Raw genomic sequence first — 19,102 nt, 5'->3', positions numbered from 1 at the left:
CCTGGAATGCGCTGCCAAGTAGGGTGGTGGAGGCAGGCACGCTGACATCGTTTAAGACTTACCTGGATAGTCACATGAGCAGCCTGGGAATGGAGGGATACAAACGATTGGTCTAGTTGGACCAAGGAGCGGCACAGGCTTGGAGGGCCGAAGGGCCTGTTTCCTGTGCTGTACTGTTCTTTGTTCTTTGTTCTTTAGAGAGAAACTATTTCTGCTGATTGAAGAGTCCAGGTCATGAGGATGTAGTCACAAAATTAGGTCTATCAGGAATGAAGTTAGGAAACATTTCTACATGGGCGGCACGGTAGCACAGTGGTTAGCACTGCTGCTTCACAGCTCCAGGGTCCTGGGTTCAATGCTCGGGTCACTGTCCATGTGGAGTTTGCACATTCTCCTCGTGTCTGCGTGGGTTTCCTCCGGGTGCTCCGGTTTCCTCCCACAGTCCAAAGATGTGCGGGTTAGGTTGATTGGCCAGGTTAAAAATTGCCCCTTAGAGTCCTGAGATGCGTAGGTTAGAGGGATTAGTGGGTAAAATATGTGGGGGTAGGGGTAGGGCCTGGGTGGGATTGTGGTCGGTGCAGACTCGATGGGCCGAATGGCCTCCTTCTGCACTGTAGGGTTTCTATGATTTCTATGCAAAGCACGGTAGAAATTTGGAACTCTCTTCTGCCAATGGCAATAGGTACTAGATCAACTGATAATTTTAAAGCTGAGATAGATAGATTTTTGTTATGTAAAGGTATTAAAGGATATGGGACAAAGGTATGTATTCAGATCAAGTTTCAGATCAGCCTGGATCACATAGGAATGGTAGCCTTTCTGCCATCCAATGTTCCTGAGAAATATTCAGCATTTTAAGTAAGTAAATCACCATTCAGGAAATGAAGGCCGTCACAACAATGGGAAATTTTGACCGAGTGAAATCTACCCATAACTTCACCAAAGACATATTGAACTGTTTAAAGAAGACGTGTTTTCCAAAAATACAAGAAGACACTGACCAAAAATGCTACAAGTCACCTGATTCATGATTTTGTAAATTGACCACTTTTCTGGGAAGTTTCTCAATGGATGCGTTGCAGACCTGCCCTGACCTGTTGGATAGAATTTCATACTTGGGGCTGTCAAGGTCCATTTTCAAAGTGACTCTTGAAAAGAGGTGTTAAAAATGTAAAGTGCTAGACTTTAATCAACTCTCATTCTGTCAAGACAATGAGAACAGCGAACGAGCCAGAAACCCAAAACATATTCAAAATCCCCTGTGAAGAATGAAGTATCGATGGATCGAGAGCAGATTTCCACTCCATCTGACAAAGGAGCAGCACTCCGAAAGCTAATGGTATTTGCTACCAAATAAACCTGTTGGACTTTAACCTGGTGTTGTTAAAACTGTTACCAAGGGTGAAGTAACCCAAGTTCCTGTTGGTTTCTATTATCTTGCAACGTGTCAAAGGTTTTTGAGATGAAAGATCAAAAATGTGATTACTTGCTTGGCAAGAATGACTGCAGGATATGTTAATCAAATTATTTCTTGAATGTACAGGCAGGAGGTTTAAGAATTTATTTTGCCAAGCCAGAAAGAAAGAGAAAAATCAAAGCTATCTGGAAACACTGCTCAAGTAATAAGGAATTTCTCTACCTCTCTTTCTGTTCCTAAAGCTAAGAGTGTCTCCAGCAAGGTGCAGTTACCTGAACTTCAACTCAACTCCAGGTTTTTAAAAGGAAACCGTTTAACTTTAAATGACCACAACACTCAATCTATGCTTCAAGAACAAGCAAAAGACTTAATTGCCCCAGAATCGGGGCGGACGAGGCTCGCAGAATGGCACTCTCTATTGGCCTCAGGCAGGATTTACGAGCCTTGGACGGGCAAGGTCGTAAAATACCAGCAATAGAGTGGGGAAAGTGGGGTCCTTTGAAAACAATTGTAAAACAGATAAAAGGTTTTCTTGGGTCTGAAATACTAAAGTGTACAAATGTCCACATTAATGCCAGTACCTTTCTAGAAGAAAGAATTAAAAGGGCTGGCTAGGCACCTAGAACTAGAGGTTCACTTGAAAGCCGTAATATGTACAATGTTAAAACATGTGGTCAGAGAATTAGGTTGCGAACCTCAGTCAAGAATAGGGAACAAAACAGGATTGATTAAAATCCAGCTGGAACAGAGGTGAAGAGAGTTAGAACTCCAAGAATTAGAGAGGGGGAAGATTACAGGAACATGAGGGAGAGATAATTGTCGGCATCACAGTAGTAGACCTGAAAGAGTCCAGAGTGGTTAAAGAGGCTGGAAAAAGCCTGCAGGAATCGGTAAGAGTACAGACAACCTAGAATGGTTCAAAGGTCCTGCAGGGAGCATTGGAACCTATGAGGGTTGGAGTAGCTAAGAAACAGCTGCTTAGAATTAGAATCATAGAATCCTACAGTGCAGAAGGAGGCCATTCGGTCCATCAAGTCTGCACCAACCACAATCCCACCCAAGCCATATCTTCATAACCCCATGCATTTTACCCTAGCTAGTCACACCTACACCAAGGGGCAATTTAGCATGGCCAATCCACCTAACCCGCACATCTTTGGACTGTGGGAGGAAACTGGAGCACCCGGAGGAAACCCACACAGACACGGGGAGAATGTGCAAACACCACACAGACAGTGACCCAAGCAGGGAATCGATCCCGGGTCCCTGGCACTGTGAGGCAGCAGTGCTAACCACTGTGCCATTGTGCTGCCCCTGTGCCGCCCCAAGCTTGTAGAGTTAAAGAAGGTTTAGGAAGGACCAGAGGAAGTTAAAACAGACAAAGAAAATGACCTGTAAATTGGGTCGATAGATGTGTTTTTCTCAGAATTAAACAGGGACCAGGGAAGTCCCAGAGCACAAAGGGACAACTGAAGAGCCAGTTGAATTTAAAGGGACCAAGGACAAGGCAGCTGAAAATCCATTTAGTAGCTGGTTATCCGAAAGCTAACACAGTTCAGGGTCAGTTGGGTATCAAAACCCAGTTAGAATTGATGGGATAATCCAGAGCAAGGCTAAGAATGAATGGCAGTGAATGTGTTCATTGTTTTATTTATATATATGAAATGACAGCGAGTCGCATTTCCTTCTCCCTGTGTCACAACAGCGGGAAATTGTGACCGAGTGAGATTTACCCATAATCTCACCAGCTAACCAAAACAATTCAAAAAGAACCTGTGTTTTTGAGAGAAGAATTGAGGAAAGACATTGGTGGAAAAAGGGACACTTGAAAGGAACACATTAAAAATGCAAAGTGCTGGACTTTAATCAAATGTCATTCTTTCAAGACAATGGGAACGGCTAACCAGCCAGATACCAAACACACGTTCAAAACCCCTGATGGAGAGCGAAACAACACCACCTCCTGTTGATTTCTATTATTCTGAAATGTGTCAAAAGTTTCTAAGATGAAAGATCAAAAATGTGACTCATGCAAAGGAATTACATCTCTTTGTGTTGTCATAATTGGTTGCAACGCTGGGAAAGTACAATTGTATTGTCATGTATCAACCCTCATGAAGATGACTGCTCAAGTAGAAGTGCAGCTACACCTGACAAGTTGGCTTGTTTGATTTCCAACAGAAAAGGATGCTGCAAGATTCGTAACACCACTGAATGCTATAAGCTCAAGCAAGATTAGATAATATAACACATAGGGGACTATAACAGTCCCCTATGTGTTATATTATCTAATCTTGCTTGATATAAAGGGATGGATTTGCGTTTAAAATAGTGTTGGGTTAATACTTGTTGAGTTTTGAAAGGGCAAAGAAGGTTTGGTGTACCAACAGCATCATAATTTCACTGTGACTTAAGGTTGGAACTATTACAATTACTAGTCCTCCCCCAGTAACAATAAAATAGAAAAAAGGGAGGCTACTCAGCCCATTTTGACTGTGCTACCTCTTCGATATAGCATTCCAACTGGTCCCACTGACCTGTTCTTTGACTTACTTTTACTCAGAATTCAGATTCAAATTATTTCAGACTTAAAGTTGTACAATGAAACGTGAGCACTGATGTTTTGAAGGGAAACCCAGTGCCATTTTTTGCACAGCAAAGTTCTACTAACATATTGAGCCAAATAACCAGGTTAGCGGGTTTTAGTTCTATTGTGTGAGGTATGTATATTTGCCAGGACACCTGGAGAAGCCCTTGACCTTACGCCAAATAATATAAAAGCACCTTTTAAGTCCACCAGAACAGGTAGGGGTGGGGGCATCAGTTTAATGTCTCATCTGACAGATGGTCACAAACTGGTGCAAAGAGGCTGAAAGATTAAACCCCAATATAATTTTGTCACCTGGCTGGCTTCGCTACTTCTTACTTGACCAAATTATGTGGTACACAGGCAGGAGCTGATCATTTGTTGTTTCCCATCTTAGAAGCTTCAAGAGCAAGTAGAAAAAGCAAAATTGTAAGAAATCATTGGCATGTTTGATTTCCACAGAAAAGGATGCTACAGGGTTAGTAACACCATTGAATGCTATAAGCTCAAGCAAGGTTAGAGGTTGTAATGTTATGTATTACAAAGACCAACACACTCAGTTGCCACTTGCTGCTCTATGTTGGTCAGTTCTTTTTATTCAGAGGAATTGAGTTATTTCTGGGGATGTTTGCAATAAATTTATCTCCAAAGCAGGAGCTATATATCACTCGGCATTTCCTTAATTCCAGGCAGAAGGCATTAATCACCCATTGAACTAGCATTCATTGTACAGATTTCCTTTTGCAAAAATATACTTTATTCATAAAATATCTGAAACATTACAAAACATTTCAAAATGGCCATCACAGAAAGTGCAATAATATAAGTTTTCTACGCAGATCATGTTGCACTCTGAGGTGCTTCAATGCAATCAAAGAAACATTACGGATATTTCAAAATCATCATTACAGAAATTGCAATGATATTTAAGTTGTCTACATAGATCATGTTGCATTATTGTTCTTCAATATAATTGTGATACAGGTAATATTCACTGCATATTTTCAATGCACGACAGACAAGTGACCTAAATCAGGAATAACTAGCTATGGAAACAGATGCAAGTCTGCCTTAGTGCACCACTAAGATGCGGGAAGAGAATTGGAATACATTCAATGTTAGTCATACAGCCCAAGGGTGTCTATACAATTTCCAGCCCCTCGGTGCACTATGGTCTTAGACTGCAACCTTTCCCCATTGCGTCTCTGTGGTGGCTGTCCCAAGATGTAATGCACAGATCACAACCAAAAAACTAGGTAGCTTTTCAAATTAGCATTCAATCTAATTCTACTGATTCATTTTACAACTTAGTGAATAGAATTGTCCCTTTTCCCATATGCTGGGTAATCATGGCCTTGTTCTGATGCTGTGTTTCTCTACTTTAATAAGTTATTTCTTAATGTAGCCCATTGATCTTTCCCAGAATGCAAGATCACTTCAGACTGCAGTTGTGAAATCATAAACCTGGTTATTGTTCCTTCACACATATTGTTTGTGTCAAGACCTTTCAGATGAGGCAAATGAAGCACCAGTAAAATACATCGTGAAACTCTTCATTAGTTACTCCCATAGTGTGTGATTGACCAAATTAGAACAAGTAGTACCTATTGGTTTTTATCCTCCATAACAATATTAGGAATTCTATTCTTATCACACACATGCCCCCAATCTGTGCCGCCAACATAACAACCTCATTATTGTTTGTCCCATTGCTCTTGGCCCCAAAATTCCAGGGACCAAGGAAAGCAGTTTCACAACATTATGGTATGGAATGGAATTCAGGATTCTACCTCGATCTCATGTTGTTTTATCTCTTTCAATCAGAAACCCTAAACTTTTTTTGGGATAAGCTTATGATCGCACATCAGTCACTCTCTTTACAACATTGGATGGTAGGGCAGGAGCACGGGGTGATTGATCATAAAGCCAACACAAAACATAAGAAATTGGAGCAGGAGTGTGCCATTCAGCCCTTCAAGCCTGCTATGAACAGCAGGAGAATGTTTTAAATACAGAGCCTCTTGGCTCAGTGGATCTGAGACAAAGCAGAACTTGTGCCAGCCACTGATGTCGCCAAATTTCCTGGAGTCAGGCCAATGTTCATGCCCTGGCTGGGTGCCATATCATTGCTGGCACAACAGGGACACTCCCTTAGCTGGACAGAGGGGAGAAGTTTTGCTGTTATACCATCCACAGTGTTCACCAGCCCACAGGACTCTGTTGGAGGTTCCAGATTTTAAATATGCTCCTGTTTTTCCTTCCTCTGCCACTTTTGACACTGCGATTCATCATTTTGTAACTTGGCGCCCCTTTATTCTAAGGCTATGCCATCTGGTCCTAGACTCTCCCAAAGGAGAAACATCCCCCCAGTATTTACCCTGTCAAACCCCTTAAGAAACCTATATGTTTCAATGAGATCATCTCTCATTCTTCTAAATTCCAATGAGTAGAGATCCAACCTATTTAATCTTTCCTCAAAGTCAATTCCTCCATACCAGAGATAATCCTAGTGAACCTTCTCAGAACTGCCTCCAATGAAATAATATCTTTCCTTAAACAAGGGGACCAAAACTACTCTCAGTACTCCAGAACTGGTCTCACAAGTACCTTGTACAGCTGCAGCAAAACATCCCGACTCTTACACTCCAACCCCCTTGAAATAGCAGCCAACATTCCATTAGCCTCCCTAATTACCTGCTGCACCTGTGTGCTAGCTTCCTGTGTTTCATGTACAACTACCCCCCAAGTCCCTTCATGTTGCAGCTTTCTGCAGTTTCTCTCCATTTAAATAATACTCTTCTTTTGTTCTCCCTTCCAAATGAATAACTTCACATTTTCCCACATTATACTCTATTTGCCAACGTGTTGCCCTTTTTCGTAACCTATCTATATCTCTTTATAAAATGTTTACATTTCTCTTGCAACTTGTATTTCCACCTATTATTCATCTGCAAATTTGACTACAGTACATTTGCTTCCTTCCTTCATGTTATCAATATATATTGTAAACAGCTGCGGTCCCAGCACTGATCCCTGTGGGACCCGACTGGTTACAAGCCGCCAACCTGAAATTGAACCCCTTATCCCCACTCGCTGTTTCCTGCCCATTAGCCAATTCTCTATCCATGCCAATATACTACCTCCAACACCATGGGCTCTTATCTTATGACTTAACCTTTTGTGAGGTACCTTGTCAAATGCCTTCTGGAAGTCCAAATACAACACATCTATTGGTTCCCCTCTGTCCACTCTGGTTTGAGACATCCTCAAAAAATTCTAATAAATTAGTCAGACATTGGTTTCTCTTTCATTTAAAAGGAGTTAATAGCGGATAGAAAGAAACTATATTCTCCGTATTAGGAATTTGGAACAAGGGGTTCTTAAAATTACAGCTAGGCCATACAAGGATGATATCAAAAAGCATTTCTTCACACGAAGCGAGTGCAATTTAATGACCCCCCCCCCCATCCCACCAGCCAGTTTGAGGCTGGGGGGGAGGGGGGGGGGGGGGGGGGGAGGAGGGGGGGGGGGGTGGCATTTATTTGGAGAGGGGAGTGTAGCGGAAGGGACCCACTGCCTTCCCGGCTCTGCTGGAGTGAGAAGACTCTTGGACACTCTCACTGCCCGAATGCTAAATGAGGCCCTTAAAATGGGCAATTAATGCGAGGGACCCAGCATTGGGAAGAGACGAGGGTAGGCTGAAAACAACCTTACCCTTGGTAATCCGATGGCGCTGAAGGGCAATGGAGAACTGCTTGCCTTAGAATTTTCTCTCAGCTGGTTGGATCTCCGACCCCAGGCTCCTAAATACCGGAGAAAGCCTGAGGTTGGCCTGTGGTTGTTAAATGTCGGATAGGCAGTTAATTCTGGTAGGCCTCCCCCAACAAAGGCGACACAAGGCTCCCATTGCCTCTCCCGCCAGCACGTGAGACCCTTTTCATCAGCATTAAATTCTGCATAATGGAAATGTGAAACTCTCTACCCCGAGAGCTAGAGTGGCTGGATTTCAGGAAATGAAAAGGGTATTAAAAGTTACAAAATCAAGGTAGATGGATGAACTGTATCTTAACTATCTGTGGTCTAATTAAATGTTGGAACAGGCTTGAGTAGCTAAATGGCCTATGCTTGTATATTAAAAGGCATTAGATAAATTGCAAGTTGTTTTAGTTTCATTTTATTAACCAAACAAATGTGATTATCTTGAAAAGTTAATCCTTGGTCCAGTCTGGCTTTCCAAACTCCTTTAATTACAAACTGTTTTCAGGATTACAGGAATACAAATGCGATTTATTTAAAACATTATTCATTCTGTACGGATGCCTAGTCAATCTTTATTCGGCACAAATTGTTTTGCCTTGAACGGAACATCCTGGATGATTAGATGGACCTTATAGAGCAAATAATATTGTAAAAGAGTGTTGTAAATTGGTCATAATAGACTGAGAAAAACTCCTGCATCTAGAAACACGAGACAGACAAAGTACGTGCTTAAGTCTATTTCCCATAGCTTGTTTTTTCCCCCCAGGAACAGGTCGTGAGCCTGAAGCTAGAGCTTATAGCTTGAGGCATGCCATTCCACAGCAAGTATGGCTGACCAGGAGATTCTCTCTCCCTTCCCACCTGCCATTAGGGAGTTGGAAGGTTTTGGCCACATTATGAATGCACTTTTCATGGCCATCAAGTCCTGGTGCAGGACTTGAACCCAGAGCTTCTGGCTCAGAGGCAGCAAGGCCTGTCGTGTTAGGGGAAATCTTTAAAAAGTTTTTTTTTAAAAATCCAGTTTGAAATTACATAGAAAATTATTACAAATGGTTAAAATTTGCAATATCTTCCTATTTTAATATAAATGTGCTACCCTGTTTATTTTAACAGAACATTCCTCTAAAAGAGGATGGAACAATTTCACATGAACAGAGTAAGCCCAGAGTCACCAATATTTGAACTGCTCAATTCCAGGTTGTTATTTCAACACACATGCATTTTTAAAACATGCAGGGCTAGAAATTGGTTCATGCTTTTTTTCTTCAGTGTTGTTGTCGCAATTCGCAACCTGCCCATACCTGTGCCATGGAGGTAGGTGGCACACAAATTTGGTGTTGCCTCGTTACCTGACTATAATGCTATTTGATGGACACCCACATTGCTGGCTGCTTGAGCCCTCAGCTGGAGGCTGAGGAGCATGTGCTGAGAGCATGTGGTTGCAGCCAGCCTACTCTTCTTAAAGGCAGCCTGTCCTTCTTAAAGGGAAGTTGCACTGAAAGACAGTTGTTGAAAACTACTACTGTCATTTAGAAGAATCAAAATGAACACCAGGATAGAGAAATAGAAGGCTCCCAGGTTCATGGATATTGCACAGAAGGTATAAGTCTTCCAGGTGGACAGGAAGAGAGATGCCATGTTTTTTGGGGGGATGGGGGTCAGTAGACACTAAAGGACCACCCTCAGAAAGGAGTGGGGGCAGCTGACCACTAAGGTCAACTCTCAGATTCTGGTCCCAATGACCTTGCAGCAGTGCCATAAAAAGTCTAATGACCTTGCATGGGTAGTCATGGTCCTTACTTGACATCTTCTAACAACCACACTGCCAATGCACCCCCTCACACATCAGCTGTACCTGGCACTCTGGACTTGCACCTAATATCCCGATACCCTGAGCCACATTCCAATGATGCCAATCTCAAACTCAGCTCCTGCCCCTTCCACATACCTCCAGCTATTGAGCTGTGGTAGGAATATTACCTAAACAGAGTGCAACACAAACAGTTATTCGGTCCTCTCTCTAGGGAAGGGTGGCACAAAATAGAAGGAAGTAGTATTGCTGGGGGATAAAGATATCAGTATCTTCAAAGTCCCCTAGAAGAAATGGTTTTCTAGATCATGAGACTGGCTTCAATAGATCCCATGGCATCTGATATTATCAAGAATAACAAAGTGATGAGGTAGGTGCCTTATGCCCCTTTCTTTACTCCCAGCACACTCTTCAGGATGAGCATGCTGCAGATGCATTGACATGGGCCCCTTGCTTCCCTTCCTAGCCCTATCCCTCACCGCCACCTTCCCCTTTTAGATTTCCTGCTTTCAAGCACACAAGAACTGCCACAGCACACCTAGGAGGAACAGCGAGAGCAGTCCCACACCAATTATGAAGAAACACCACCAAATACTCTGACACTTTGGCTCCCAGCTCAGATTCCTTAGACGGTAGCATTGGGATCAGCATTGTGGTGAGTCAGGGCACATGAAAGGGTGTAGCCAGGCTGAAAGAAAGGGTAGCTCATGGATCAGCTTACTAGAGGGTGAGGTCATAGATGAGTTCAGCTGAAGGGGGCTTGGATGAAGAATTTAATGGGGTGACCTACAGGAGGAGGCCAATGAGGCTGCACATCAAGATGATGGGTGTAATGGGGGGCTGCCAGACAGTTTCCTGTCACTGTCCCAGAGCATGAAGGAGATCAGCTCCAACTTGGCAGAGGGCATCACTCAGAGCCTCCCCTCTAACATCCTGTTATGTTAGACCCAGAGACTCTAACTGCAGATTCCATACTGTAAGGATACAGCAACACTTCCTGCCAAATCCAGGAACTCAACGCAACTCCAAAAACATTCCACAAGCTTTGCTATATTTATTCTAAATAACTTTGCTACTCTACATTTCTTTACCTGCAGGTTAGGTGCTTGGCCCTTTAAATAACATCAATGCTGGGTTCCTCCTGCAGCTAAACACTTTGGGTGAATGACAAGGGAATAAGTTGAATGGACCTGTATGGTCCAAATTTGCAAACAGGTCATCTAATTGGCCACTTGGGCTGAATGGCATCATGACGGCATCGGTTCAGAGACTTCAGGAACATACACTGTCAGCCATGCAAGTTCCTTTCTTTTTGCTATGACTTTTTTGCACCCCGGAGGCACAGATCACATCACCCCACCCATCCTCCATGACACATTTCCAGCAATAGTCTGGTTCCCAAAATTGCTGCCTAGGTGAAGACTTTTCCCCAGAGCAACCTATATCTGGTCCCTAAGAAATGGGACTAGATGGTTAAAATAGGAGATTTAGATCGGGCGGCACGGTAGCACAGTGGTTAGCACTGCTGCTTCACAGCTCCAGGGACCTGGGTTCGATTCCCGGCTTGGGTCACTGTCTGTGTGGAGTTTGCATATTCTCCTCATGTCTGCGTGGGTTTCCTCCGGGTGCTCCGGTTTCCTCCCACAGTCCAAAGATGTGCGGGTTAGGTTGATTGGCTATGCTAAAATTGCCCCCGAGTGTCCTGAGATGCGTAGGTTAGAGGGATTAGTGGGTAAAATATGTAGGGAAATGGGAGTAGGGCCTGGGTGGGATTGTGGTCGGTGCAGACTCGATGGGCCGAATGGCCTCTTTCTGTACTGTAGGGCTTCTTCTTCTTCTATGAGATGACAAAAGACAGGGGGAAGCTCAGGTTGATCATAAATGCTGGCATGGCCCGGTGGCCAAATGGTCTGTACATCCTGATATAGTTTGTGATGAGTTACATAATCTCTATTAAGGCCTCAACTGACCTCTAATAAGAGAGAAATCTGGACTCCCATTTCTAATCCAATATGCATGCATGGATGCTAAGTAAAGGTGAGCAATGGCCAGAGGTGTAAGACATTAGAAAGTTTCCAGCATTGGCATGGCAGCATCCAGCTGTGCCAACACCTTCAGAAAACTGCAGGGTGTGGGAGGGACAGAGGAGAAAAGCTGAAGCACCTTGATGCGCCAATTGTCATATCAGCAATCCTTGTGTTCATCTGTAGGGTCCAAATTTGCAAATAGATAATCTAATTGACCACTCCCACTGAATGGATCATCTTCCCCTCCATTGTACAACAGAAAGAAAGATGATACTTGCGTACTCAATGCACTGCATTCACTCACTGACATGGCAAAATCTCAGATTTTGGATAAAAGTATAAAGTTTATTGGCATATAGTTTACAAAATAAATTTGTACTTCTAATATTACATAAATTGCAAAGGAAATACAAAGTAATAAGAACCATGATAAGTTAGCAGAGTGATGCACTCCAGTCTTCCACAACAGATCATTGCATTGATCCATTGGCATGGGAATGTGTGTTATAATGAAAGCACCCGCTGATTAGCACTCATGCAGTGGTGGCATGATATTTCTGCAAGGACCCATATCACGTGACTTTGGAAAGCCTGACAATAACTTTATTTGATTTATATGGTCTCATGTCGATTTCATCTTCATCTTCTGAAAACACCTTCTGACGTTCAAAGAAGACCATGATTGCACCCGCAAGCGAGGCAACAATGATACCACTGAAAAATATCGCAAAGCCAACGATGACGAAAAATAAATAGTCAAAGTAACCCAGGGGTGTGTGACAAATATCAAATATCTTGATTAAAGCTTTGGAGACACGAATTCCAACCATTGATTTTGGCAAAGTGCAGAAAGCATTAGCTTCATCTGTTTAAATAAAAAGAAATAATTTTCTTTTGATTTGAGGTTATTAGAATGACACAAACACAAATAGGAATACAAACAAGCAAAGAGGTATCCACACAACCATACATAGAACTAAAACTTACATAGCTTTGTGCTTTGTTGCGGGTCATCTATCACTGAAAGTAGTATGTCCACTTAACCAATAACTTTAAATAATTTCTGATGAGAACACAGGAGACGCAGAAAGGCTATCCTTTGCATTGCAGCGTAGATTTACCAGAAATTATACCTGGACTCCATGGTTAAGTTACAGAGCGAGATTACTAAAATTAGAGTCGTATTCCCTGGAATTTAGAAGGTTAGACATTTTCAAGGGATTAAGGAACTAATTGTTAGGAAAGGAAGAGGAAAACTAATCCTCTTGGTTGGGGAATCTAGAACTAGAGCACAGAGACTAATGGTTAGAGCCAGATCTTGCAGGAGTGCAGTTAGAAAACACTTTCACTTCCAAAAAAAAAAACGGGTGGTACAAGTTTGGAATTCTCTTCTGCAAATCGCAACTGATTCTTGATCGATTGTTCATTTTAAATCTGAGATTTATATATTTTTGTTAACAACAGTGCATGGGGGAGTTAAGAGTAGGGGATGTGTCAACACTGCATAGGCCCACCACACAAAATAGTTTGAAAATCTAGAAAGCAAGAGACACAGCTTGCAATTTGTATTCAATTCAGGATGTGGATCGATGCTTTTAATTTGGAATAGCAACGTTGGCTGTATTCTTAAAGCAAAGTGTGTGGCGGCTACTGTAGCAAGTCTGCATTACTGTTTTCCGTATCCAGTAACAGGTAAACTGATGAAACAGCAACAAACACGATTTTGCTAAAAGCTAGATATACTAGAGCTCCAGGATGTTAAAATGTGTAGGGCATCTGGATTTATTTTTCTTTGGTATCTAGTAACATAATTTAATTTGAAGGCACAGAATCATTTACACTTTTCTCCTAATGCCTCAACTTCGTCTAGTGCATCCTGGAACCCCCTGCACCATGTACTGTAGTCCCAAGGAGCATCCTACACTTTGCGCTTTATTATGAACAAAGGAGTTTGGATTTTTGTTTTAAAATTAGGAATAGCATTTTATAAATGTTTTAAATTCTGAACTTGGATTTTTGTGTTTTATTTTTTAATTAACTGGGAATACCACCGAGTTAAAAATGAAGTCCATTTCCAATTGAAGGAACCAGGATTCACCAAGGATACATTCCTGGGAATTGTCTAAAAGGTTTATCCAAGGAAAATCAGATAGGTGATATTTAAAACTTTAATATATTTTTATTAAAACTATTTGGATGCTAATGTTCTTTAGTGTAGCCATTACTTAAATGATAAAGAAGGAAAGGTTATAAAAATGAAAAGCTGAGCAAGGAATTGTATTTGTAATTTTTGCACCATCCAATTGTTTCTCACCAAGGTTTTTCCCCCACGTCTCTATCTAGGCCTTTATTCTCTAGGATGATCACTGTGTTCTAAATTGTTCACAATATCATCCCTAAAGTTAGCTTTGACTCATTGGAATCTGTTTAATTTAAAGTAATATTCTCTGGGGTTATTTTTATCTTTGAGTATAGATAAAAATCTGTCAGGTCACCTCTTAGGGGCTTACATTCCAACATGGATAGCCTCAGTCTCTCCTCAATTTAAATCCCAGACACTGAGCCTAATGGCTCTTCTCTGCAATGCCACTAGTCTAGTGTGTCTATTGTTCCTTGGTGGCCAGAATGAGATGCAGTATTCAAGGTGCCCACTAAACAGTTTGATCATTAATATACCTCCTTTGACTTCTAGTCTATTCTTTTGGCTATGTCGTTCAGCATCTTGTTAGCTTTATTGATTGCTGCTCTGCACCAATTGGACATATTTGGCATCTGGTCTATTAAAACTGCTGGGTCTTTTTTCAACTTCACTCAGGATTATTTCAGCAACATTCGTACAGTGTCCTCTATTTTTCCTTCCTAGTTGGAGATATTAACCCAACTGTAACTCCATGCTAATTCAAATCCTTATTTTCATGTAAAATTTAAGTTTTAATCCCTTTTGAGGCTCGACTCCTTCAACTCCACAAACCACTCTGCAAAATATGGAAAATGCTGGAAATACACAGCAGGAAGTCTGCATCTGCAAGAGAAGGAAGGTTACATTCGAGACCCTTCATCAGAATCAAGTTAGCCTGTTTTCCCATAGAGTCAGACGTTTACAGCATGGAAACAGGCCATTCGGCCCAACTTGTCCATGCTGCTCTTTTTCTTTAAACCACTAAGTTAGTCCCAATTGCCCATGTTTGGCCCATATCCCTCTATACCCATGTAACTGTCTAAACGTTTTTTAAAAGACAAAATTGTACCTACCTCTACTACCACCTCTGGCAACTTGTTCCAGACACTCTCCGCCCTGTGCGTGAAAAAATTGCTCATCTGGGTGACCCTTTTATATCTCTCCCCTTAAACCTATGCCCTCTAGTTTTAGACTCCCCTACCTTTGGGAAAAGATATTGACTATCTAGCTGATCAATGCCCCTCATTTTATAAACCTCTATAAAGATTACCCCTAAGTCTCCTATGCTCTAGAGAAAAAAGTCCCAGTCTACCCAGCCTCTCCTTAACTCAAGCCATCAAGTCCAGGTAGTATCCTAGTAAATCTTTTCTGCACTCTTTCTAGTTTAATAATATCCTTTCTATAATAGGGTGACCAGAACTCTCGTATATTTTCAGCATTGAGTTTTCTTTTCTTGCTCGAGTTCATGTGTAAAAATATGTTCATCTTATTGGTTATCTAGTCAATTTAGGCTTCCAATTGGCTCTCTGCCAGGACAGTTTAAATCCAGAAGAGAGGAATCTGCAGCCAACTATTCAAACCTTACCTTTTTTTGACTGCTAACTTTGGTCAGGATTTCACCCCTACCCACCCCCACAGTGGGTTATCTGGGAGCAGAGGCGGCTCGCTATAAACCCACTGGTGGGATCTTCCATTTCCACCAAAGTCAATGGTCCTTTGCATTGCTTGCCATCTGTGCTGCTGGGAAACCTGCTGCAGGGGCTTGCCTTCAGTAGGACTGAAAAATCCCACCAACAGGAAGGGCTGGAAAATCCACCCTTTGTTTTTCTTATCAGGCTTTGGTTCAAGTATTGAGGTAATGCTTAAGCCGTACACAGTCCTGGTTAAGCCAGACCTGGAGTATTGTGAGCAATTCTGCGCATCACGCCTTTGGAAGGAGCACAACAAAGATTTAATCTAAATGATGCCTGAATTGTAAGGGTTAAATTACAAGTTTTTGGAGGGGGGGGGGGGGGTTGGTGTTACACATTTATGGACATATTTCATAGGATAGAATTCTTACAATGCATGAGACCATTCAGCCCATCAAGCCTGCACCATCAACAATCCCATTCAGCCCCTCACTCAGTTAACCCCACCTATTTACCCTGCTCATCACCTGACACTAGGGACCAATTTAGAATGGCCAATCAACTTAACCTACATATCTTTGGACTGTAGAAGGAAACTGAAGCACCTGGAGGTTAAAAGCAAATTTGATTGAGGTGTTCAAGATATTAAAAAAGGAACAACTTTTCTCCCTTTCTGGGCCAGTCCAAAAAAAAAGAGCTATACCGTTTAAGAGTTAGGAAATACTTCGACACACAAGGGGATGGTAAAGTTTGCAACTCCTTTTTGCAAATGGCAAAGATGCACAGGTTAGGTTGATTGGCTATGCTAAATTAACCCTAGTGTCAGGGAGATTAGTAGGGTAGATATGGGGATAGGGGATTTTCACAGTAACTGCATTGCAGTGTAAATGTAAACCTAGTTGTGACTAATAAATAAGCTTCATATATGGGGTTACAGGAATAGGGCCTGGGTGGGATTCTGGTTGGTGCTGACTTGATGGGCCAAATTACCTCCTTCTGGACTGTAGGGAGTCTATGATTGTGTGGGGGAGGTGGAGTGAGGTTACAGATTAGGCATGATCTCATTGAATGGTGACTGAACAGGCTTGAGGAGCCAAAGGTTGCTGATAATTTCTGCTAGCAGAAATTTTCTTTTAAACGCACACCACCCAATGCATTCATTACACAGTCTGTCAACCAGAATAACAAATCAGACGAATTAAGAGATGATTAGATGTATTAAACCTCACCTGGAAAAGTCTCGTTGCTTTCAAAAATCCATTCACTGAGTTGTGCAATCGTGCACTGACATTCCCAAGGGTTGCCGGACACGTACACTCTCTTCAAACCTTGCAGGCGCTTTAACGAGGTGGTGTTTAAATAAAACAAGCCATTGTTGCTGAGATTGATCTCCCGGAGCCCCTGGTTGGTCGCAAAGGCGCCGTCTTCGATTTGTTTCAACTGCTTGTTGTCGTTGAGCCGCAAGATGATCAGGTTAGTTAATGATGCGAACGTCGACTCGCCAATGCTTCTCAAGCGATTGTGGCTGAGGTCCAAGTAAACCAGCTTCCCCACACTGAGGAAGTGCAGTTTGGAGATCTCCGATATTTGGTTGTGGCTGCAGTCCAGGTGCACGAGGTCACTGAGAAGACTGAGTTCCAGGGAACTGAGCTCGGCGATGTTGTTTTTGGAGAGGTCCAGATACCTGGTGTCTAACAGGAGAGGCTCTGGGAACATTGTCAGGGCTATCCCCTTGCAGTCCACTTTAAACTGACTGCAGGTACAGTTCGGGGGGCACGCCGCTGCCAACATCACTCCCATCAGAAGCAACTCCCAAAGTAGCCCCTGAGGCTTAGCGCCGCACACAAACATCCTGGTGTGATGTTATCCAAACTGCAACTCCATGCTAATTCAAACCTTAGTGCAAAACTTACATTCGAACTTATACACACACAAATGCAGAAAAAAATGATTGACTTGACGGAGGTTTCGATCAGTTGCAACAGCTAACTCATGTTTAAATGCAGAAGTTATTCAGTACCTCCTATACGGGCAGGAGAGCTTACCTGATGGAAGAGATAAGCATTGAAAGTTAAGAAGAGTTGGCTGATTTGACAGTAACTGTGACCCAACCCCTGCATCCAATGTCACACCAGTTGCCAGTTAACGCGTTTGTGACGTCCTGGATGGAGTCTTAAAACTGAAGGGAGGGGGAGGGTTTCGTGTTAATTACAGTTATTGTCCAGGCAAAGGTATCCTTACTCATCCCTTGCTCAGACACTCGTACAAGGCGCCTCTCTCCAAACGCATTCTTCAGTTTCTTTAGCATCACTTGTTGTTGCTGTTGATTTTTTTTGTGCCTCCTCCAAGTTTGTCATATGAACTGGTTTACCGTCCAGTGAAGGTCAGGCTGTGTGTGTGTGGCATTGGAGGCAGCCAGTGACCTCTGAAGGGTTTCACACCAGCAGAATGGACCAAGCGATCTTCATTGTTAGAGATTGCTGCTTCCATCATGGGAAAGCACCCTGACCAAAGAGCTGTTGAAGTATTTCCACCACTGCTCAAATTACTTGCTCCAACTATATGGTTGGCCTCAGCGAACACAAAATGCCAGTATCCCTCATTCCCATTGAAGACCCACATTTGTTTAGGTATATTTCAGTGGCAGCCTTACAATTTTTGGGACCCCGCGCTCACCTTCATCTCTGCCCTCCTTCCTCCCCCCATAACATCATGCCCCTCTCCCCAAGGGTTATAAACTGAGTAATGCAACATGTTCTTGTTTCTTTTCATAAGTTGGTTTCATCAATTTATGAAAAGTGATCGGTGGCACAGTGGTTAGCGCTGCTGCCTCAGCGTCAGGGACCCGGGTTCAATTGCCACCTTGGGTGACAGTCTGTGTGGTTTTTGCACGTTCTCCCCATGTCTGTGTGGGTTTCCTCCGGGTGCTCCAATTTCGTCCCAGAGTCCAAAGATGTGCAGGTTAGGTTGATTGGCCATGACAAACTGACACTTAGGGCAGGATTTTCCCGGCATGCTTGCCCCAAAACCAGAAAATCCCACCCGAGGTCAACGGACCTTTGCATGGTCTACCTCCCCGCCCCCCCCCCCCCCCCCCACTCCCCCACCCACCATGATTCGCATGGCAGGCGGGATGCCAAAATTCCCGTCTTAGTGTCGGGGGATTAGCAGAGTAAATATGTGGGGTTATAGGGATAGGGTCTGGATGGGATTGTTGTCAGTTTGGCTCAATGGGCCAAATGGCTCCTTCTGCACTGCAGGGATTCTATGATTCTGATCATGGGTTTGATTCACGGGAAATAAACGTTATGATTCAAAGCATTCACAATTATCTATAACATTTCAGCTTAAATTTACACAATGATGTTGTCTAGGATGTATATATTGCCCAGGACACCAGAGAGAGAGGGGAAAATTACTCTCTCTGTAATTCTCGGTGCCAATCTCAGGCTCTACACAGGTGCTCACTGACAGCAAATGGCCCCAGTCACACAGGCCAGATCCCACCACAGTTCACAAAGCTCGCAGGAAAAGCTGCAAAAATCCAGACACAAATTGGGTTCACTCTTCACTTCATTTTCCCCTTTCAAATTAACATATCTGATTTTTTGACATTTGTACACCAAACATCCACTTAAAAAGATAGGAGAGAGAGTGATATGATTATAGCCTAGGTTGAATAGATACCCACA

General features: G+C 42.7%; 1 protein-coding gene across 1 annotated transcript; it reads right to left on the bottom strand.

The window, feature by feature from the left end:
• Positions 1 to 3,529: 3,529 nt before the first annotated feature.
• On the bottom strand, positions 3,530 to 17,261 carry lrrc52 (leucine rich repeat containing 52). The gene is made up of 4 exons (XM_078219178.1): positions 16,640 to 17,261; positions 12,197 to 12,465; positions 9,654 to 9,743; positions 3,530 to 3,634 (listed from the first exon to the last, which is right to left on the bottom strand). The coding sequence occupies exons 1-4, from the start codon at positions 17,259 to 17,261 to the stop codon at positions 3,530 to 3,532; spliced, it is 1,086 nt and encodes a 361-aa protein (XP_078075304.1).
• Positions 17,262 to 19,102: the final 1,841 nt, after the last annotated feature.

Source organism: Mustelus asterias, chromosome 8 (assembly GCF_964213995.1).
Source record: "Mustelus asterias chromosome 8, sMusAst1.hap1.1, whole genome shotgun sequence".
Lineage (NCBI taxonomy): Eukaryota > Metazoa > Chordata > Chondrichthyes > Carcharhiniformes > Triakidae > Mustelus > Mustelus asterias.
This window is presented reverse-complemented; position numbering and strand designations above follow the sequence as displayed.

Coding starts and splice junctions, on each gene's coding strand:
- lrrc52 (XM_078219178.1), bottom strand. CDS start 17,261: ATGTTTGTGTGCGGCGCTAAGCCTCAGGGGCTACTTTGGGAGTTGCTT. Junction 12,466..16,639: donor AAGCAACGAGACTTTTCCAG/GTGAGGTTTAAT, acceptor TTATTTAAACAG/ATGAAGCTAATGCTTTCTGC. Junction 3,635..9,653: donor TCATTGGAATGTGGCTCAGG/GTATCGGGATAT, acceptor TTGAGCTTATAG/CATTCAGTGGTGTTACGAAT.